Source organism: Primulina eburnea, chromosome 2 (genome assembly GCF_022965805.1).
Source record: "Primulina eburnea isolate SZY01 chromosome 2, ASM2296580v1, whole genome shotgun sequence".
Classification (NCBI taxonomy): Eukaryota; Viridiplantae; Streptophyta; class Magnoliopsida; order Lamiales; family Gesneriaceae; genus Primulina; species Primulina eburnea.
This window is the reverse complement of record NC_133102.1, coordinates 42,196,361-42,214,309: the sequence shown is the minus strand read 5'-3', so window position 1 is coordinate 42,214,309 and position 17,949 is coordinate 42,196,361. Positions and strand designations below refer to the sequence as shown.

The following is a 17,949-nucleotide window of genomic DNA, read 5'->3' as shown; positions in this document are numbered from 1 at the left end:
AAATATAATAGCTGCCATGGAATTTGTCATTTCCTTGTTTTCCATTATTATTATATTATTCTATAGGATGGACGGATGAGTCATGCTGATGCGCAAAGATCATATTTTTTTTTCCTTGAAAGACAGAGTGAAGGATCGGGCAGCAAGAAAGAGAACTTTGCGATGAAGTTGGGGTGTGGTGGTGTTTTTTTGGTCATATTTCCCAATCAGACTATCCTGTATTATTTTTCCGTTTCATCTGTGCACTTTTAACTTTTTTTTTTTGTTTAATCTTTTATTTCCATGTTTTCTTAGCGTACAATCCAGCCATCTTCGTTGTTCCTACGCGTTTCAATAAATACTTTGCTTGTTCATACTGTATGACTGGTTTGGTTGACTTGTCACACTTCATCTTTCATGGGTTTTGAAATCAAATGGTTGTTGGTTTAATGATCCTGGTTTTACAGTTTCTGGGATGATCAAAATCTGGTTTCTTTTTTTCTGGGTATGTTCATTTTACTGTGGGGATCTTGCATGATTTTTTTATTGGTCGGGTAATTCTCGAGGCTGCTACTTTTTTGTTGTCTTAATTTCGTTAACCAGTTTAATTAATGGTCACTGTGTGATCTTCTAAGTTATTGATATTTTTACCTTATAAGGTTTTCCCCCCACTCGTTTCTGGAAACCTTGAGATGTTTGGGACTAATTGATTGATTCCTCCATTTTTCCATTACTGTGGACAGGGGCTAAGTGATCTTCAACTCAATTTTATCTTTTATTCTTGAATTGGGTTCTTCCGAGTTTGTTTTAATTGGATCGAGTACCTGGATTACACCATTTGAAGTTCGCGATTGCATCGAAAGAGATGGCAAAGTTGTCGCACACGGATTCGAAACGTATGTACTCGTGGTGGTGGGATAGTCATATTAGCCCCAAGAATTCAAAATGGCTTCAGGAGAATCTGACTGGTATGGCCTGCTTTTTTTTTATTTTATTTTATTTCCAGTTTTATTGAAATTATGAACTTATTGGAGAATGATAAGTATTTGCTTCTCCGTTCCATCTTCTTCCAAATTGTATATGAGTCTATATTCTGTGAAATTTCTGCTATGTTATATGGAAAAATGGCACAGATATGTCAATATTCACTTCAGAATCGTGTCTATGCTTCAGGTCCTTGGTGTCTTCTGGTTGATGGTTCCTTTTATGTTCAGTTAATTTTAACAAAATTTAGGCATTACTTTCTCAGGGGTCGTGGCCATGAATTTAAAATGTTGTATCTTATACCAACTGGGCATTCGACTGGATCGTTATTTATGTATTTTATGCTGAAAGATTTGTCTTGTACTTTGATAGATATGGATGCCAAAGTTAAAGTAATGATAAAGCTCATTGAGGAAGATGCAGATTCCTTCGCAAGGAGGGCAGAGATGTATTACAAGAAACGTCCCGAGCTTATGAGAATGGTTGAGGAGTTCTATAGAGCGTATCGTGCATTGGCAGAAAGATATGATCATGCAACTGGTGTGATTCGACATGCACAGCGAACTATGGCAGAAGCTTTTCCGAATCAAGTCCCTTCTATGTTTGCTGATGATTCGCCGGTGTTTTCTGGAACCGATCCTAGAACACCTTGTGAGGATGCTTTCAAACAGAATGGAGAATTCACTGATGAATCTGATACCGTTGCAAGAAGGAGGGCTTTAAAACAGCAGCTTAACGACCCCTTTGGGTCAGTTGAAAAGGTGAGGAAGGGCCTTAATTTTGATGAAACGGGGGAAAAAGAGACTACCCGGTTTGGAAAATTATCAAAACCTGATGAAGAACGTGAATCTGAGGAAATCCTAAAGTTGAAGGAATTCATTGCCAAATTGGAAAGTGAGAAGGAAGCTGGCCTTGTTCAATATCAAGAGAGTGTAGATAAACTGTCCCAGCTTGAATTGGAAATTTCTCAAACTCGAGAAGATTTCAGAGTGTACGCCGACCGCGCAACTAAAGCTGAAAACGAAGTTGTTATCTTGAAGGAATCACTGTCTCAGCTAGAATCTGAAAAACAGTTGAAGCTTCAAGAATATGAAAGATCTTTGGAAAGGTTATCCGATCTAGAGGCTATTATCTCTACTGCTCGAGAGGATACTGAGAAATCCAATCAAAGAGCTTGCGTTGCTGAAACAGAAGCACAATCCTTGAGAGTTGAACGGGATAAGATGTCCATCGAAAAGGAAGCAGCTCTTGGTCAGTACTTGCAATCATTGGAGGCGATATCAAACTTAGAGAACAAACTTCGAGTCACTGAAGAGGATGCTAGTCAGTTGAAAGAGAGAGCAGAAAAGGCGGAGAGTGAAATTGAAATTCTTAAACAAACCATTTCCAAATTAACTGATGACAAGGAGGCTGCAGCTCTTCAATACCAGCAATGCTTGGATAGGATTTTCAGTCTAGAGGACAAACTTACACGTGCACAAGAGGAGGCCAAACTCCTTAATCTAGAGATAGATAGTGGAGTATCCAAGTTAAAGGGTGCTGAAGAAAAATGTCTCCTGTTAGAAGGATCGAATCAGTCTCTCCACTCTCAGTTGGAGTCTTTGATGTTGAAGATGGGAACACAAACTCAAGATCTTACAGAGAAGCAGAAGGAATTAGGACAAATATGGGCTTGCTTACAAGAAGAACGGTTACGGTTTGTGGAGGCTGAGACTGCTTTTCAGACTTTGCAGCATTTGCACGCCCAAACTCAGGAAGAGCTGCGATCTATGGCTTCCGAGCTGCAGAAGAGGGCTAAACTTTTGGACGTTTTACAGACCCATAATCAGAGTTTGCAAGATGAAGTTCTCAAGGTAAAGGAGGAGAACAAACATCTTGACGAGTTCAATGCATCTTCAGCCTCGTCGATCAAGGAGATGCAAAATGAGATTTCCGATTTAAAAAACTCAAAAGGGAAACTTGAGGAGGAAGTTGAACATCGAGTAGATGAAAGAAATGCACTGCAGCAAGAAATATATTGCCTAAAAGAGGAATTGAATGATCTGCAAAAGAAGCATCATTCGGTTGTGGACCAGGTGCATATGGTCGGCTTGAATCCAGTCTCCTTTGGACCATCAGTGAGGGAATTGCAGGATGAGAATTCCAACTTGAAAGAAACTTGGGACAGAGAAAGAAGGGATAAAGAAGGTCTAATAGCGAAACTGGAAATTATGGAGCAGCTTCTTGAGAAAAATGCTGTCTTGGAAACCTCTCTATCTGATTTAAATGCTGAGCTAGATGCAGTCAGAGGAAAGATCAAAACATTAGAGCAGTCCTTACAATCTCTTCTGAAGGAGAAATCCTCTCTTCTTGACGAGAAGGCCTCTCTCATGACCCAACTACAGGAAGCAAACAAGAATTTGGAGAGCCTCACAGAGAATAACACCGTTATGGCAAATTCCCTTTCTCATGTTCACAATCAGATCCAGATGTTAGTGGTTAAAGCAAAAACATTAGAAGATTCATGCCTGTTACTAGAAAATGAGAAGGCTGATCTCATCGGTGAGAAGCACGGTTTAAATTCTCAGCTAGAAAACACATTGAAAAGATTGGAAGAGCTTGGAAGACATCATGGAGAACTAGAAGGAAGATACACAGCTCTTGAGAAAGAAAGAGACTCAACTCTTCGCAAAGTTCAAGAGCTGCAGACATCTTTGGAGGTAGCAAGGCAAGAACATGGCAATTACATGCAGATTAGTGAGTCGCGGTTAAAAGGCGTTGAAGCTGAAATGCATGATTTGCACGAAGAATGTTGGTGGAGAAAGAGAGAACTTGATGAAGTGATAGATAATGCCATGATTTTTGAAATTGAGATATTTGTCTTGCAAAAAACTGCTCAAGAGCTGAAACTAAATAATTTCTCCTTGATGAAAAGGAATGAACAACTTTTGGAGAAATCCACTTTGTTTGAAAAGACCATGTTACAGTTAGAGAAGGGCAAAGTTGAGCAACGAGTTGAAATTAAATCTTTGTCCGACCAAGCTTCAAGTCTGAGAGCTGGCACTCGTCAGTTATTGAAAGTTCTGAACATTGTTCAGAATCCTGCATCAATGGATAAAGCTGAACAACACCATTTTTATTTCGACCAGCTGTTTAGTACTATTCAAGATTTGAAAACGTCACTCTGCAAAGCCGAGGAAGAAAATCAACATCGGGCCGTTGAATTATCAGTTCTTGTTGAGTGGATTAGGCAGCTAAGACACGAGGGACAAAACCTTGATGTGGAAAAAAGCAATATCGAGCATGAGTTCAAGGAAAGATCTGAGCAGCTCTCATCTGTACAGATCGAGGTAATTAAACACCTCGAGACAAATGAAAATTTGAGGCTAAAATTGAAGGAAGGAGAATGCATGAAGGAAGCACTAATGATTCAGATTGAAGATTTACAGAGAAATTTAATGGTTATGCAAGGCACCTGTGAGACCTTGCGAAGAGAAAAATCAGAAGTTTACGACGAGAAAAGATCCTTGATGGAGAAATTTTTGCATTTGGAAGAGGAAAATTGTGTGTTGTGCGATAAAGTTTTAGCTTTGGATAATCACTCCTTGATATTGAGATGCTGTGCCGAAGAGAAATCGATGGCTGTAAGAGAATTGGGTGAAGATCGAAATAAACTTCAGGATGTGAATGGTGTTCTTGTGGGGAAGTTAAGCTCGGCAGAGGGGAGGTTGGAAGAATCAAATATTGAAAATTTCCACCTGAAGCAGCAATTGCAGAGATCAGAGAATGAGCTGAAGATTATTGCCACTGTCAAAGATCAGCTGTCTGACGATATTGAAAATGGGAAAAATGTGCTACATCAGATGAAATTAGAACTTCAAGAAGCTGAACAAAAGATAAACATAGTTGAAAAAAAGAAATTTGAATTGCATAAAATTGTGGAAGAGTTGAAATCTGAGAGCAATGAGTTTAAGACTATTAGAGATGACCAAGAGAATCAGATTTTCAATCTTTCCACAACGAATGACCATTTGAGCGTGGAGAATAATTGTCTGCTTGAAGCAAGTCAGATTCTGGAAGGTAAGCTTCATGATTTGCATGAAGAGCTCAAGAAGAGCAAAAGCAATGGGGAAAATCTGAAAAATGAGCTGAAAATGAAAGAAGAGGAGATTGACGAGTTGGAAATTAAGGCTACATCGGCTTTTGGCCAATTACAGTACTCCATGGTCTATCAGCTTCTTTTCAAGCAAAAGTTTCACGAGCTCGAAGGAGCATGTCTGGACTATATTGATCAAAACGAAGGTCTCAAAAATCAACTTGCTGCATTTCGCCCTGAAATTGTTTCCTTGAAGGCATGTGTAGCCTCCCTGGAGAACCATACAGATCGACAGATTAAGCTTCAAAATCCTGAAGATGATGAACTGCAGGTATTATTAAGTACCCTAAATATATTGCAACCAGCTGATCTGACGTTAAACAAATCTCCCATGCTTGCAGTATTCTTTTGAATTTAATTATTGAATTAGTATTCCCCATTGGCTGACATAATTCTTCTGGTAAAAACAACATTATATTCCCAAATGCGCACAATCTAGCAATGGACACTTGATAATAGTTCTGCATGGACATGAACAAAATGTTCTACAGTTACTTGAAGTAGATGGACGATTTATAACGCCAGAAATTTATGATGTGAAATATAATCATTACGTAATACAGATTGGTCAAGTTTTTTGCCTTCGGTTTTAATTGTCTTTTATGTAGTGAAGGCCTTAGCTTTTTAATCATTGTCTTGATTTCTTGATTTTGATTCACAGGCATCTTACACTAAACAAGTAAGTATGTGGAATATTTTATTGGGAGGAAAAAAATTCGAGAAAGTTGTTTAAGAATTATTTTACGTGTAGCTTTGTTGTCTCGACTCTTGCTAATATTGATAATATTCATTAATCAGATCAATTGCAGATTAGGATAAAACTCTTTTGTGCTAACATGAGCGTAACACTGACCTCTGCGAAGCTTTAATTGCTGTATGGAATGATGCATTATCTTGGATTATGAATAATAAAGAGTTTGTTACGTTCTCGGTTATAGACTTAGTCGATGATATGCCTTGGGTTTTAGTGGATCCGTGTGCGAATGTCTTATCCGTCTTTTGTAATCATTAAATGTTCATATATATATATATAATATGATCTCGTTTCTTATATATAAAAAAAAGATTTTATACTTCCTAATGTGTGTATAATTTATTAAAAATCTCCACTCAGCATCCACCAGTCATTGGTTTTAACTACATCTACGTTTTTTTTTGTTTGTTTGTTTTAGGGTGCTGAAGTTATAAATGATTTGCAAGGAATTGATTTCAATGAGGATGAGAAGGCCCCAATGCCAGATATGCTGTCAGACTTGCGTGATCTGCATGCCAGACTTCAGGCCTATGAAAAGGCATCAGCTGCAACAAGGGAGGCCATGGTTCAAGAAAGGATCGATATACATTCTAAACTGGACACTTCATTAAGGCAAATTGAGTTTCTAAAATCAGAGAGTTGGCGTTACAGAAGAAGTTTGAAGCAAACATCTGAAATCTCCGAGGCCGAAAATACACTTCTGATGAAAGACATAATGCTTGATCAGATATCGAATGGTTCACCTTATGGAGTCAGCAGTAGAGAAACGATTGATACGGGTAATCAAATTGTTGTGTTACCAGAAAATATAGATCCGATAAAGAACCATAAAGCTGGGTTTCTTGCCTCAGATGAACCGATTGTCAAAGAGTCGAGCATGGACAAGTTAGAGATCTCAAAAATATTTTCTGGGTCTGTTCAAGAAGAGAACAAGAAGAACGTGTTGGAACGGCTGGACTCTGATGTTCAGAAACTGGCGAATCTGCAAATCACAGTTCAAGATTTGAAGAGAAAACTTCAAGTTACAGAAAAGGGAAAGCGTGGCAAATCTGTGATTGAATGTGAAGCGCTTAAGGGTAAGCTTGAAGAAGCTGATGTAGCCATCATAAAATTGTTTGATTTCAATGGCAGATTGATAAAAACAGTTGAACATAGCACTTTCTCTGATGTTAAGTCATCGTTTGACTTAGAAGGTGATGGAAATGCAAGGAGAAGGGTGTCTGAGCAGGCACGACGGATGTCTGAAAAAATCGGGAGGCTGCAGCTGGAGGTACAAAAATTACAGTTTATTTTACTCAAGCTCAGTGATGAAAAAGAAGCAAAACCTAATATATCAGATATAAAACGAAGAGTTGCTCTGCGTGATTATCTGTACGGAGGAAGAACTGCCCAGGGCCGGAAGAAGGCACCGTATTGTGGATGCTTCGAGCCTTCCACTGTTGATCATTGAAGTCTTGGTGTGCTTATACTTTAGAAGCCCTATGTTTAAGGAGACTAGTTTCCTAGTTGTTTCTAAATCATCTGTTAGGTGCTTTCAAATTTCTAATGTGTCTGTCGAAAACTAGAGAACTATTTTCTGGGATGTGTTCCATTTTTACTTACTCTAGTTCAAAGAAACAAACTCTGCACCCAGGATTTTCATAAAGAGACTCAACCTAGTGTTTCTTGTGGAATAAAATTTATGTTTTGAGTCATTTTATTTTTCAATCTGGCTTGCTCCTACTCTGCATTCCAGGATTAAACTATTCCATCGTGAAGTTGTAAAGGGCACAAGAGTTATTATAGTTACACTAATAGTCAAGAGTAGCCTAAACTTGTTGACCATTCCACTATTAATTGTCAAGTCTTTTAAATATCAGAACATAGACAAGAAATTCTCTCGATTCTGCGTGCTGGAACATCTTTCTTATTTGTCCCGCATAGAGTCGTCATGGCCAGTAAAGGTATTTTGCCACACTGGAGAAATTTGTATATCAGAATTCGAGTTAATTAATTATGCTGTGTTCAATATGTTAGGATTTGGAAGGTGTGCGTATATATTTTTAACATCTGGAAAGTTTAACTGAACGACTAAAATAAAAAAGATGCTGAAAATGTCTTAACTATGTTAAAGTGGGTAGAAAGTATCCCAATAAATGAAGTTCGGAGATGGACTTTTTGCACAAAAGTGCTCTTGATGGACGGTCGGACACTAGTCCCGTAACAAAATTATTTGATAATTAGACAAGAGATTTGAGAACTTTAATTTCCAGCATTAGCTAGCATGTTGCAGCAGCTAGCAATATTCAGCAACAATACAAAATTTTAGCAGAAGCTAGCAATGCAAAATTTCACCAGAAACTAATAATTCCAGCAGCAACTAAGATTTCAGAAGCTGATATATCCATCAAATAGAATCAAGCAGCAGAAGAGTTCAGTAGCGCGAGATTCCAGCAGACAGCTACTGATTCTGCTTATGACTTGTAACTGAAGTATTTAACATGGAATAAAGGCTGTTAATGACAAATCTTTGAAATGGTGTTACACTAATCTTGAGTTATCACTTGAAATTCGAGCTAAGAGAGAGCATTTTTCGAATAGTAAAATCCAATAGCGAGTCAAGCAGATTACAGACTTCAACAACCGAAAACTTCTAGCAAATTACTGTAAGTGAGTTTATGTATAAATATTTTGAAATCAGTTTGATAATTCCTCTTTTGAAACAAGTATATGTATTTTTGATTGCTGATCTCTGATTTCAAAAGTACTGAAACCTAGTGATCTAATGTTAAGAATATATATTATGAAACATTACTAATTCTTGATTACTGATTACTGCCTCACCCCTTAGAGAAGAAAAGATATAGTGGACTGATATCAATTTAGCCATGAAATTCACGAACGTACTCAGTGCTTGCTTGCTAAATTTTAAATACTGATTTCTGTTCTGAATACTGATTTCTGAATACTTATTCCTGAATACTGATTCCTTTCTGAAAATAAGAATTTCTGTATATTATTTATATTACTATTTCATTTGAAAATGATTTTTAAAGCTGGGATTTATTTCCGCACCCGCTTACTGAGTGACAATCACAATAATCACCCACCAAACTCATCTCAGATAAGAACGAGGGAGAATTGTTAGAAGAAGAAGAGCAGAATCAGTTTTGGGACTGGTACTGTTGTTTTTAAATTCTAAATTATGTTTCCGATGTATCTGTTAAGACATTGTTATGTCTGGTTTTACATTTCCGATGTAAAATGTCAGTATTTGAGTTTGTATCACACAATGAATTATTTAGTATTATGAATAAAAAGACTGATTTCTGAATTTTGTACTTATGAGGCTTGTTGTTTTCGAATGTAAATTTGGGAGCAACGCCGGTGTCGACCAACCCCGTCCCAGGGGCGTGACAGAAGACATGTTAAACACTATTTGGTTTATGAGATAAAATTACTAGTTATTTGTAAAATACGAACCAAATTTTAAATGAAACGAATATGTGATCATTTAATAGCTTATTATTCGCACCAAAAGATAGTGACCAAGAGTTTCCCAACAGTGGCAATAGCTCTAACTATTAACTCCCGTGTCTATGTTGGCGTATGATGATTTGTATACTTATATTGTTACATGTTATATATAGCATGTAAAGATCCGCTATGACGGCGTGGACTTGTGCTGTTTTAAAATGGAGTGGCTATGGTGGTGGGATATATGCTATTTGCGAGTCGCTATAGGCGGAGAATAGCGGAGCGACTCTGTTGTAAGTTGTTAGCTGCTGTGGTGGCATAGTATATGTTGTGGTATCATGAATGATGAGCAGAAGTCCAGGGATTTCCTGCATGCATCATGAACATTACAAGCAAGGAGTGCTTTTATATTAATACAGGTATTACTGGTTTGCATCCCTATGGGACATTGATGTCATTGCTTTTCTGAAGTAGTTGTACTCTGGGTTTGCATCATTGCGGATTTACGGGACAGTGATCTGTAAAAGTACTTGTATGGAAACATGATCACGCAATCGAGCTCGAATAATTTCTGAAATCTTAAGAAAGGATCGATTTCTCTTGATGAAAGTTGATATACAACTTTGAAAGAGCACAAATATGCGCACATTTTCAACCTACAGGATACACATCACATGCCACAAGTTTTACACTCGTCTCTTCATTTTTTCCTAATAATGATAGTTTGAGGCTATTCGTCTCACACATTGCTGCTATATTTTTGTGAATCCTCATCACTCATTTTCTGCTTGCATCGAGTGTGCATCATATAATTGCATGCCCCCACAGCTTCTCCCACAGTCAAAAACAGCCATTCTTGGCCTATTGTTTCTACGAATTTCGCCTTGTTCAGCTTCTTTATCACCTCGGCCCCTGGGTTGGCTAAAGCTAACTGCACAATCACGTTTCAAAGTTGAAACAACGAACATATGACGTAAGTATTTTTGCATATGGTAAAGCTCAAATATTACTTGGACTACTCAGTGACACAACGGTTTATTTAAAATAAAAAACAGATTACCTTTAGCCCTCTTCGATCCATGATCTTTTTTACCTCATCAAGCATGCTAATCCCACTTGTATCAATGTTCCCAACAGCTGCCCCACGTTTCCAAAAAAAACCAGTCAAAAAGGATCGTGTTTGAGCATCACATGTTCATGTTTCGAAAGAAATCATGTAACTTACCACTCATGTCTAGTATCACGTACAGTAATTCGGTTTCTCCCGATGACTTTAACTTTTCTTCCTCGTCATCGATCCATCTCGAAATTCTGTTATAAATCAAGCCAAGAACTAGTTAATACTGATGCCATAATACTACTTGCTGATTAATCACAAGTTGATTTTTTATGGTACCTTTCTCTCAAATAGCTAGCATTAGCAAAATAAATAGGTGCATCAATCTCAAGAATGAGAACACCCGGAACATTAATGGTGTTTGGATACTGCTCAACACTTCTGTACACCTTAGAGTCTGGAATATTACCAAGAACTAAAGTCCTTGGCCTTGCCACAAACAACAGTACCCTCAAAATAGACAGTCCAATCTGCAAGTTTTTTCATGTATTAAAATCATATGTCAATCCAAACCACGATTCCAAGTTAAAAGAAAAATCATGTCAAACAGAAATTTGAACTTGTACCGCGAGGACTAGGCCGATCTCGATGTTGGCAAAGACGACTCCTACATAGGCGCTCATGCATACCAAGAAGTCGAATTTATCGACATGATACAGATGGATGGCGGCTTCGTAGTCTATGAGGCCGAGCATGGCGGCGATGATGATCGAGGACAGGACCACGAGTGGGGTGTAATGGAATAATGGTGTGAGAAACAACAACGTTAACATCACCGCAAATGCCATCACTATGTTGGAAACTGCTGTCTTGCATCCTGCATTGAAGTTCACCGCTGTCCTCGAAAATGGGCCTGCAAATATCCATTTGTTAATAATAATGGCTAGTCTTTGGGCCTTAGTTTTCGATCGGGTTTGGGCCGATATGGTTACCTGTGGTAAGGTAACAAGAGGTGAAAGAACCGGCAATGTTCATGAATCCAAAGGCTATCATCTCTTTGTTCCCATCAATGTTGTAATTTTTGAACATTGCAAAGCTTCTCCCCACTGCTATTCCTTCCTGTCATTTCAACATTTTGTTAGCAATATTCCATTTAAAACTCATATAATTTGTATCTTTGGCATACATCAATCAATAATATTCATTTTTCCGTCATTCATCGATAGACACTTCGAGAAAATCCGATGAATTGAGAGATCTGGAAACAATCATTCTCTATCATTTCTTGATTCGAATCGCAGCGGAGCTGTAGTTTATTTTTGTATTCCTCATAGATCGATCACACAATATTTAAAAATTAAAAATGAATTTAAATATTTTAGATAAAATATTTTTAAAAAATGCTTCTTTTTTTTTTTTAAATATCGAAAGAGAAGAGGTACGTGTAGCAATTTTATTTTACAGACATTAAGATGTGATATAATTAAGGTCACGTCAATAGTTAATATAAGTGTGGGAATTCCATGAGAAATTTGTTTTTTCTCCTTATTTTTCAGGAAACCCAATTTAAGTTAATCGAGGCCATTCTTATATTAATAATGGCAGTGATAGTGAAGTTGTCTGCTCCATATGCATGATTGGTTGTCAATTTGGTTAACTCGGACAAAATATGCATATATCATGTATGGATCAATCAAGTGAACAGACTCAAACCAGATTTCAGACTCTTAACCCATTTTTAACCAAGATATGTGGTCCATGATGAACCTCGTGTGCTCTTCTATAAATATCATGACCACTTCTCACGGTCTTTTTGTGATTCAAGGTCCAGAGTAAATCAGAGACCTGAATTCAGGCTAGTCTCTTCTACCGAAATCGAACCTTATATTTTTAGCTTCGTATAAAAATTTGGAGCTCTCATTTTGGTCCACAGAACTTGCAAATATATATATATATATATATATATATATATATATATATATATATATATATATATAGAAATTAAATATTTGAAGTAAAAGAAAAGAAAGTACTCACAGCTAGAGCAATGACACCCGTGACTATCCCGGTTTTGATAGTTGTCGTCAGATATTTTGACCCGAATTCCATATCCATTATTGATGCTGGATTTATCCCTTTCTTCAATTTTCCTATCTGTGTTATACAAAATTCATCAACTTTTTTTCCCTATCTATCTATGAACCAAATTCATATTCCAAATTAAATACATATTCCGAAATTTCGAAACGAATGTACGACCCGATAATCGTGATCATCAACCGGTTCGGTTCCGTCGGAATATATAATATATATTGATACCTATTTTGTGCTTTTGTTTGATGCATATTTATGAATCAATCAAAGTTAAAGTATACATTGGAATGTGGAAAGTTGGTGATTATTTGCGGTAAAATGATTTGTCCCAAAGTGTTCAATAATTATTATGTGCAAGACAAGAAAAGATCGAAGAATTGAATTGTCAATGCCAAACACGAGTGAAATTACAAAAAGGTCCTCACCACTTGGACTCCATGTTTCTCCGCATGAGTAAGGTAAACCAGCAAACTTCCCAATATCACAGTCGTTAATGGGGCCATCGCGGATACCCAGAACATGTTTGGCTTCTTTTTGCTCTGCATGCAACCAAATTTACCATTATTAAATTACTTTAATCTCTCTTTTTTTTTTTAAATAATAAAAAATAACATGAAGTAAATTCAATCGACCGTAAATAATAAATAATACTATATTTGTTAATATTGATGCTTTGACTTAACTATTCTCCGTAGATGATTATTCAAGTCCATATATGCAATTCCCATAGAATTTATCCAATTTATGTGGGACAACTAACACACACCAATCACACCGACAACAGATGACTCAACTTTAGACAGTCCGACACAAAACGATGGAAGCTCTGATCATACCATGTTAAAATTGAAATTTTGACTTAACTAAACCTCAAAAGCTAGCTGAACGAGAGATGATTATCCAAGTCCATATATGCAACTCTTAGATATTTTATTCAATCGATATGAGACAAGTAACGACAGATTTTATATTTTTTTCTCTTAGCGAGTGGTTTCTAGTTTTCAATATTAGGTGGAAGCCAAATCAATCAGAAATCGAGTCGACCGGGGTCTATATTACAATTTACCTAGAGTTTGCATATAACTATATACTCAATTCACAAATATTGTAAATTTCCTAACCTCCTACTAGTCCTCCTACAGCCTTTTGTATATGATGCATAAATTAAATAAAAGTGATTTTAGATTTCTTATTTAGTTTAAGTTGAGAATGGTTCAAAAATATATAATTTCTAACAAATAGCAACTAGAGAAGCAGCCCACATGCCAATACAATGTGATGAGAATATGCATTGATTGATTATACATTGGCAATATCTGATAAATGCTTTTTTTATTATTATTACATCATTTTTATATTATATTTTATAAAATTGAAATACTATATATATATATAATATAAAATATATTAATGAACTTACAAAGTATCTTGCACTTAGGAGGTAGAAGAGAAACACAATTCCCAGCACTGCACTTTCCCATTTCCACTGCACATACAAAATATATTGATTAGATATATTGATGGTTTCTAATCAAATGGAAAAACTAATGAATTCAAATTTTGTTGATTTTTATTATATTATTTAAATTTTGTCGACTAAATTTGTTGTCGTGTCTTCTCCTGGAAAAAGAGTTGGACCACGCAAGCACCATAATTTAATTTCATATGTTACATCAATCGATTAACATTTTATGATCCGTAGAGGGTGGCAGCACCCTTACGGCTAATATACAGAGATTAAGGTCGGTGAGGAGGACTTGTATATTTTGAGCACAATAAAGGTAATTTATTTATTTTTTAAAATCAATGTATGATATCATATCAATATTCTAACGAATTAAAGAATATTGAAAGTGTAAAAAAAAATGACCAATTTATTATTTGGACTAAGAACAAATTTTTACAACTTGTATATATCATTTTTATAAAGACCGGTAGGCGGGCGGATGGTAACGCCTAGGCGTTCGGGCGGCCGTACTGACAATTTTTTTTAATTTAAATATTTAATTTTTCATGTTTGTATTAGTATTTTTCCTATATTTCTTTTATCAGATTCAAACTCAAAATCAATAATATGTTTTTTTTATTTAATACAAATCAATTGAAAAATATGTAGAACAATCTATTTGGAAAAATTTTGAAAAATAAACAAATTCTATGTTAGGCGACCGCCTAGGTGGCAACAAAGTATCATACACGGTCGATTTTTTTACAATGTCCAGAGGCATGATCTCTCTAAAAATCGGACCACCCAACATTTAGGCGCCGCTTAGGCTTTTAGAACACTAGTATGTATATATATTATACATAATTAACTTAAAACAGACCGACTCACGGGACGAATTTTGTAATTTTTTGATATTTCACATAAAGTTTGAGACGGCTTCTCTACGTATATTATTTATACATAATAAAGTTAAAACAGACCGATTTACGAGACAAATTTTGTAATTTTTGGATATTTTACATAAGGTTTAAGACGGCTTCTCTACGTATATTAATTTATCATGTATTATTTCGCTAAACTGTATACTTAGTTCATATGGAAATTAAAGCTAGAGTAGTATATGAAGAGTAGACCTGGTGAGTTTGAGAAAAAACGGAGCGCATGACGGAGATAACATCGGTGGCATGGGTGAAATGGTCGAGCCCGAAAATCCCTTTCAGCTGCTGGAGGCACACCACCGTCGCAGCTCCGCCCATGAACCCCACTATCGTTGCATGCGACAGAAAATCCACGATAAACCCTAGCCTGAACCGAAACATACATGGTAATCAATCTACTGATCAATAGTAATTAATGGGGGAAAAAAAGAGGGGACAAAAGAAAGTATTTGTAGAAATGGAGAACCTGAAAATGCCCAAAGCGGCTTCGAAAATCCCAGTAAATAGAGTGGCAGTGAAAGCAAGATGAAGATAGAGTGTCGGGTTCTCAATCGGGTTCACCACAGCGCTCAGCATGGAACCTGTAAGCAGCGACCCGACTGCGACGGTACCCACCGCCACATCTCTTGAACTCCCCATCATAGCATATATCAATGGCGGAACAAAGCTCGAATCTGTGGCGGTATACAGTTAGTAATTAAGGAACACTGATCAAATTAGCTGGTATGCGAGGATTTATTATAGTTATGTTATGTACTCACAGAGGCCCTGAACAGCGGGCAAGTTGGCAAGCTTCGCGTAGCTAATCCCTTGAGGGATGGCGAGGCTGGCTATAGTGATCCCAGCGATAAGGTCAGCTTTGAAGAACTCTAAGGTGTAGCGGGGACCCCACTCGAGGATCGGGAACAGGTACTGCAGGCCGAGAGTAAACTTTTTCCTCCGCGGTTGGTTCTTGAACTGGCGGAGAGGGTCGTCAGGGAACAATGTTTCCTTCAAAGTGTTCTTCAGTGACTTCAAGAATGGCTGATGCGGCGGAATCACCACACGGTGGCTTGCGGCGGAGTTGAAGTTGTAGGTGTTCGACGATGGATATGATTGGTCAGTGTCGTTGCCCATTTTTAGGAAACGGAATTAAATTCTTTACTGGATCAGTGTCTCGCTATTGAATTTCTTTCCAAAACTGATAAAATGTAAAATACAATATGATTTGTTTTCTGCATAAAATATGGAAAAGCAGAGAATTAAATTCTTTTGGCTTGACGAGATGTTCCACAACTTGAACGGGTTTTATAGAGGAAAAATGATCATGTGATCAATTAGACTACGGTGTCAACGGTCTGAAATTTCATTAAAAATAAATTAGACAATAAAATTATTTGAAAAAAATATTATCCATAAAATTTAACTTTTTTCCATAAAAAAATTGTGTGTGCCTATCTTTAGTGTGTTTTCTTGACAAATTAATGTAATGGCCTCCCAAAATTTTATTATTTCGTTTCATTCTTTCTATATTCTATATTACATGGTTGAGTAGTTGAATATAGGTAAGATAACTTTACGCTACCTTATGGGATAAGACGATGAAAAATGTGTATTGATCATAAATTGAAATATAAATATAATATGACTACTTTTAACTCAGATGATTTGCAAAATTAGTTTGAGTCGAACACGATATCATACGAAGACGTTAGTTAATTCACATCGTTCAAATAAAAGCTAGTCTAATATAAGAAAATTTATTAAGTACTTTAACGATAATATAATAAACAAGATATTATTATAAACTCGATTTTAGTATATATGTCACACATGAACGCGTATACCTAGCCATAACAATATAATTTTCAAATCTGAAGTTAAATTGTACGATGTAAATAAAACTTTACACGACAAATTTTACATAAAGAATTATATAATAATATAAATTATAATTGTTTATAAAACAGGCCGACACCAAAAAATATGTGGTGTACATCGAGTAAAAATATACGAACGACATTAAGCAGGATGTATGAAGTACAATGAGTGTGTCCATGCTGGACCTACGTCTCTGCAGAAAAATTTTAATATAGAGTTTTAAAATTTAAAAATTAGCCCAAAATTTAAAAAAAAATTAATATAGAGAATATTCAAAATTTTCTGGTGGGCAGCGTAAATTAAGTGAAATTGACGTAACTATTTCCTGATTTTTGAATTTTCAGCATAGAGGTTACGTACAAATTAGCTAGTTCTTATATTAAACAATTCGATGTAATTATAAGTGGGGGGTTTTATAAAAAAAAAATAGAAATAAGGACGGTGGAATTTTGTAAAAGTAAGGCAAAACTCCACAATCAATTACAGACATGTTGGAAAATTTGATGCTTAATGAATGAAAATTTTAAATCAATGTGTTTGATTTGGAAAAATTCGAAAAGAAAAACGAAGTTTAATGAACGTATATTAAGTTCGATTGTTCTGAATAAAACTCGAAAAAGTTCATCATATGTTGAAAGAACATAAAATGAGTAGTCAGAACGTGTAAGGGACAAAAATTGAAAAAAAAAAAAAACTCGGAATGAACAGTAGCCGGCGCGCAAGTGCGCGCACATGACAGTGGCAGGCGCGCACATGCGCGCATGTGCGCGCGCCTGCCAGTGGCTGGCGCCTGCCGAGCGCTGCTCGGCAGCGTGCGAGCGGGCGTGCGCCCCTGCGCGCACAGACGCGTCCCTTCGGGTTTTTTCGAATTTTCTGATGTTTTTTCATCTACTTGACATTGTTTGATGATTGTGATCAGTTACAATGGCCAAGGGACACTCCCTATGAATGAAAGATCATGTCTTTTGCATGAAAAACATTAAATGCATGATTATTTGAAAATAAAAAATACATACACAACATAACATCATTTTGCATCTTCTTCTTCTTCCTTCTTCTTCAAGAGAGAGTTCATCCATTTCTGTGTGAAAGAACTTGAATATTTGAGTGCTCATTATTTAAGTGTTGTAGTTGTATATTGGGAGAAGATTGCCACAAAACTCTAGCACATTGTGAGAGCAAATTCTTCTTAAGGAGAAAGTGTTCAACACTTGCCTCTACAAAGTCATTCCTTTGATTTCTTCT

The 17,949-nt window shown here is 36.4% G+C and overlaps 2 protein-coding genes across 6 annotated transcripts; one reads left to right on the top strand and one right to left on the bottom strand.

Moving 5' to 3' along the window:
* The first annotated feature begins 30 nt into the window (after positions 1-30).
* On the top strand, positions 31-7,544 carry LOC140823306 (protein NETWORKED 1D-like). 5 transcript variants are annotated; one of them, XM_073184584.1, is made up of 4 exons: positions 31-173; positions 723-947; positions 1,336-5,369; positions 6,271-7,544. In XM_073184584.1, exons 2-4 carry the CDS (start codon positions 845-847, stop codon positions 7,300-7,302), a joined length of 5,169 nt encoding a protein of 1,722 aa, XP_073040685.1. In that variant the 5' UTR covers positions 31-173; positions 723-844; the 3' UTR covers positions 7,303-7,544. The 5 variants fall into 5 exon arrangements, with proteins under 5 accessions (XP_073040685.1, XP_073040687.1, XP_073040686.1 ...); XM_073184586.1 differs by having other exon boundaries at positions 41-178; XM_073184585.1 differs by having other exon boundaries at positions 44-192.
* Positions 7,545-9,876: 2,332 nt separating this feature from the next.
* LOC140823305 (sulfate transporter 3.1-like) lies at positions 9,877-16,119 on the bottom strand. The gene is made up of 12 exons (XM_073184580.1): positions 15,606-16,119; positions 15,311-15,518; positions 15,040-15,211; positions 13,880-13,945; positions 12,885-12,998; positions 12,403-12,519; positions 11,358-11,484; positions 10,992-11,278; positions 10,705-10,895; positions 10,534-10,619; positions 10,369-10,445; positions 9,877-10,239 (listed from the first exon to the last, which is right to left on the bottom strand). Exons 1-12 carry the CDS (start codon positions 15,958-15,960, stop codon positions 10,048-10,050), a joined length of 1,992 nt encoding a protein of 663 aa, XP_073040681.1. The 5' UTR covers positions 15,961-16,119; the 3' UTR covers positions 9,877-10,047.
* Positions 16,120-17,949: the final 1,830 nt, after the last annotated feature.

Bases quoted from the DNA above. Each gene is read 5' to 3' on its own strand.
- LOC140823305 (XM_073184580.1), bottom strand. From the start codon at position 15,960: ATGGGCAACGACACTGACCAATCATATCCATCGTCGAACACCTACAAC. The intron at 11,279-11,357 runs GTAACCATATCG...GGATATTTGCAG, and splicing joins CTCTTGTTACCTTACCACAG to GCCCATTTTCGAGGACAGCG. The intron at 10,896-10,991 runs GTACAAGTTCAA...AAAAACTTGCAG, and splicing joins AGATCGGCCTAGTCCTCGCG to ATTGGACTGTCTATTTTGAG.
- LOC140823306 (XM_073184584.1), top strand. From the start codon at position 845: ATGGCAAAGTTGTCGCACACGGATTCGAAACGTATGTACTCGTGGTGG. The intron at 948-1,335 runs GTATGGCCTGCT...GTACTTTGATAG, and splicing joins GCTTCAGGAGAATCTGACTG to ATATGGATGCCAAAGTTAAA. The intron at 5,370-6,270 runs GTATTATTAAGT...TGTTTGTTTTAG, and splicing joins CTGAAGATGATGAACTGCAG to GGTGCTGAAGTTATAAATGA.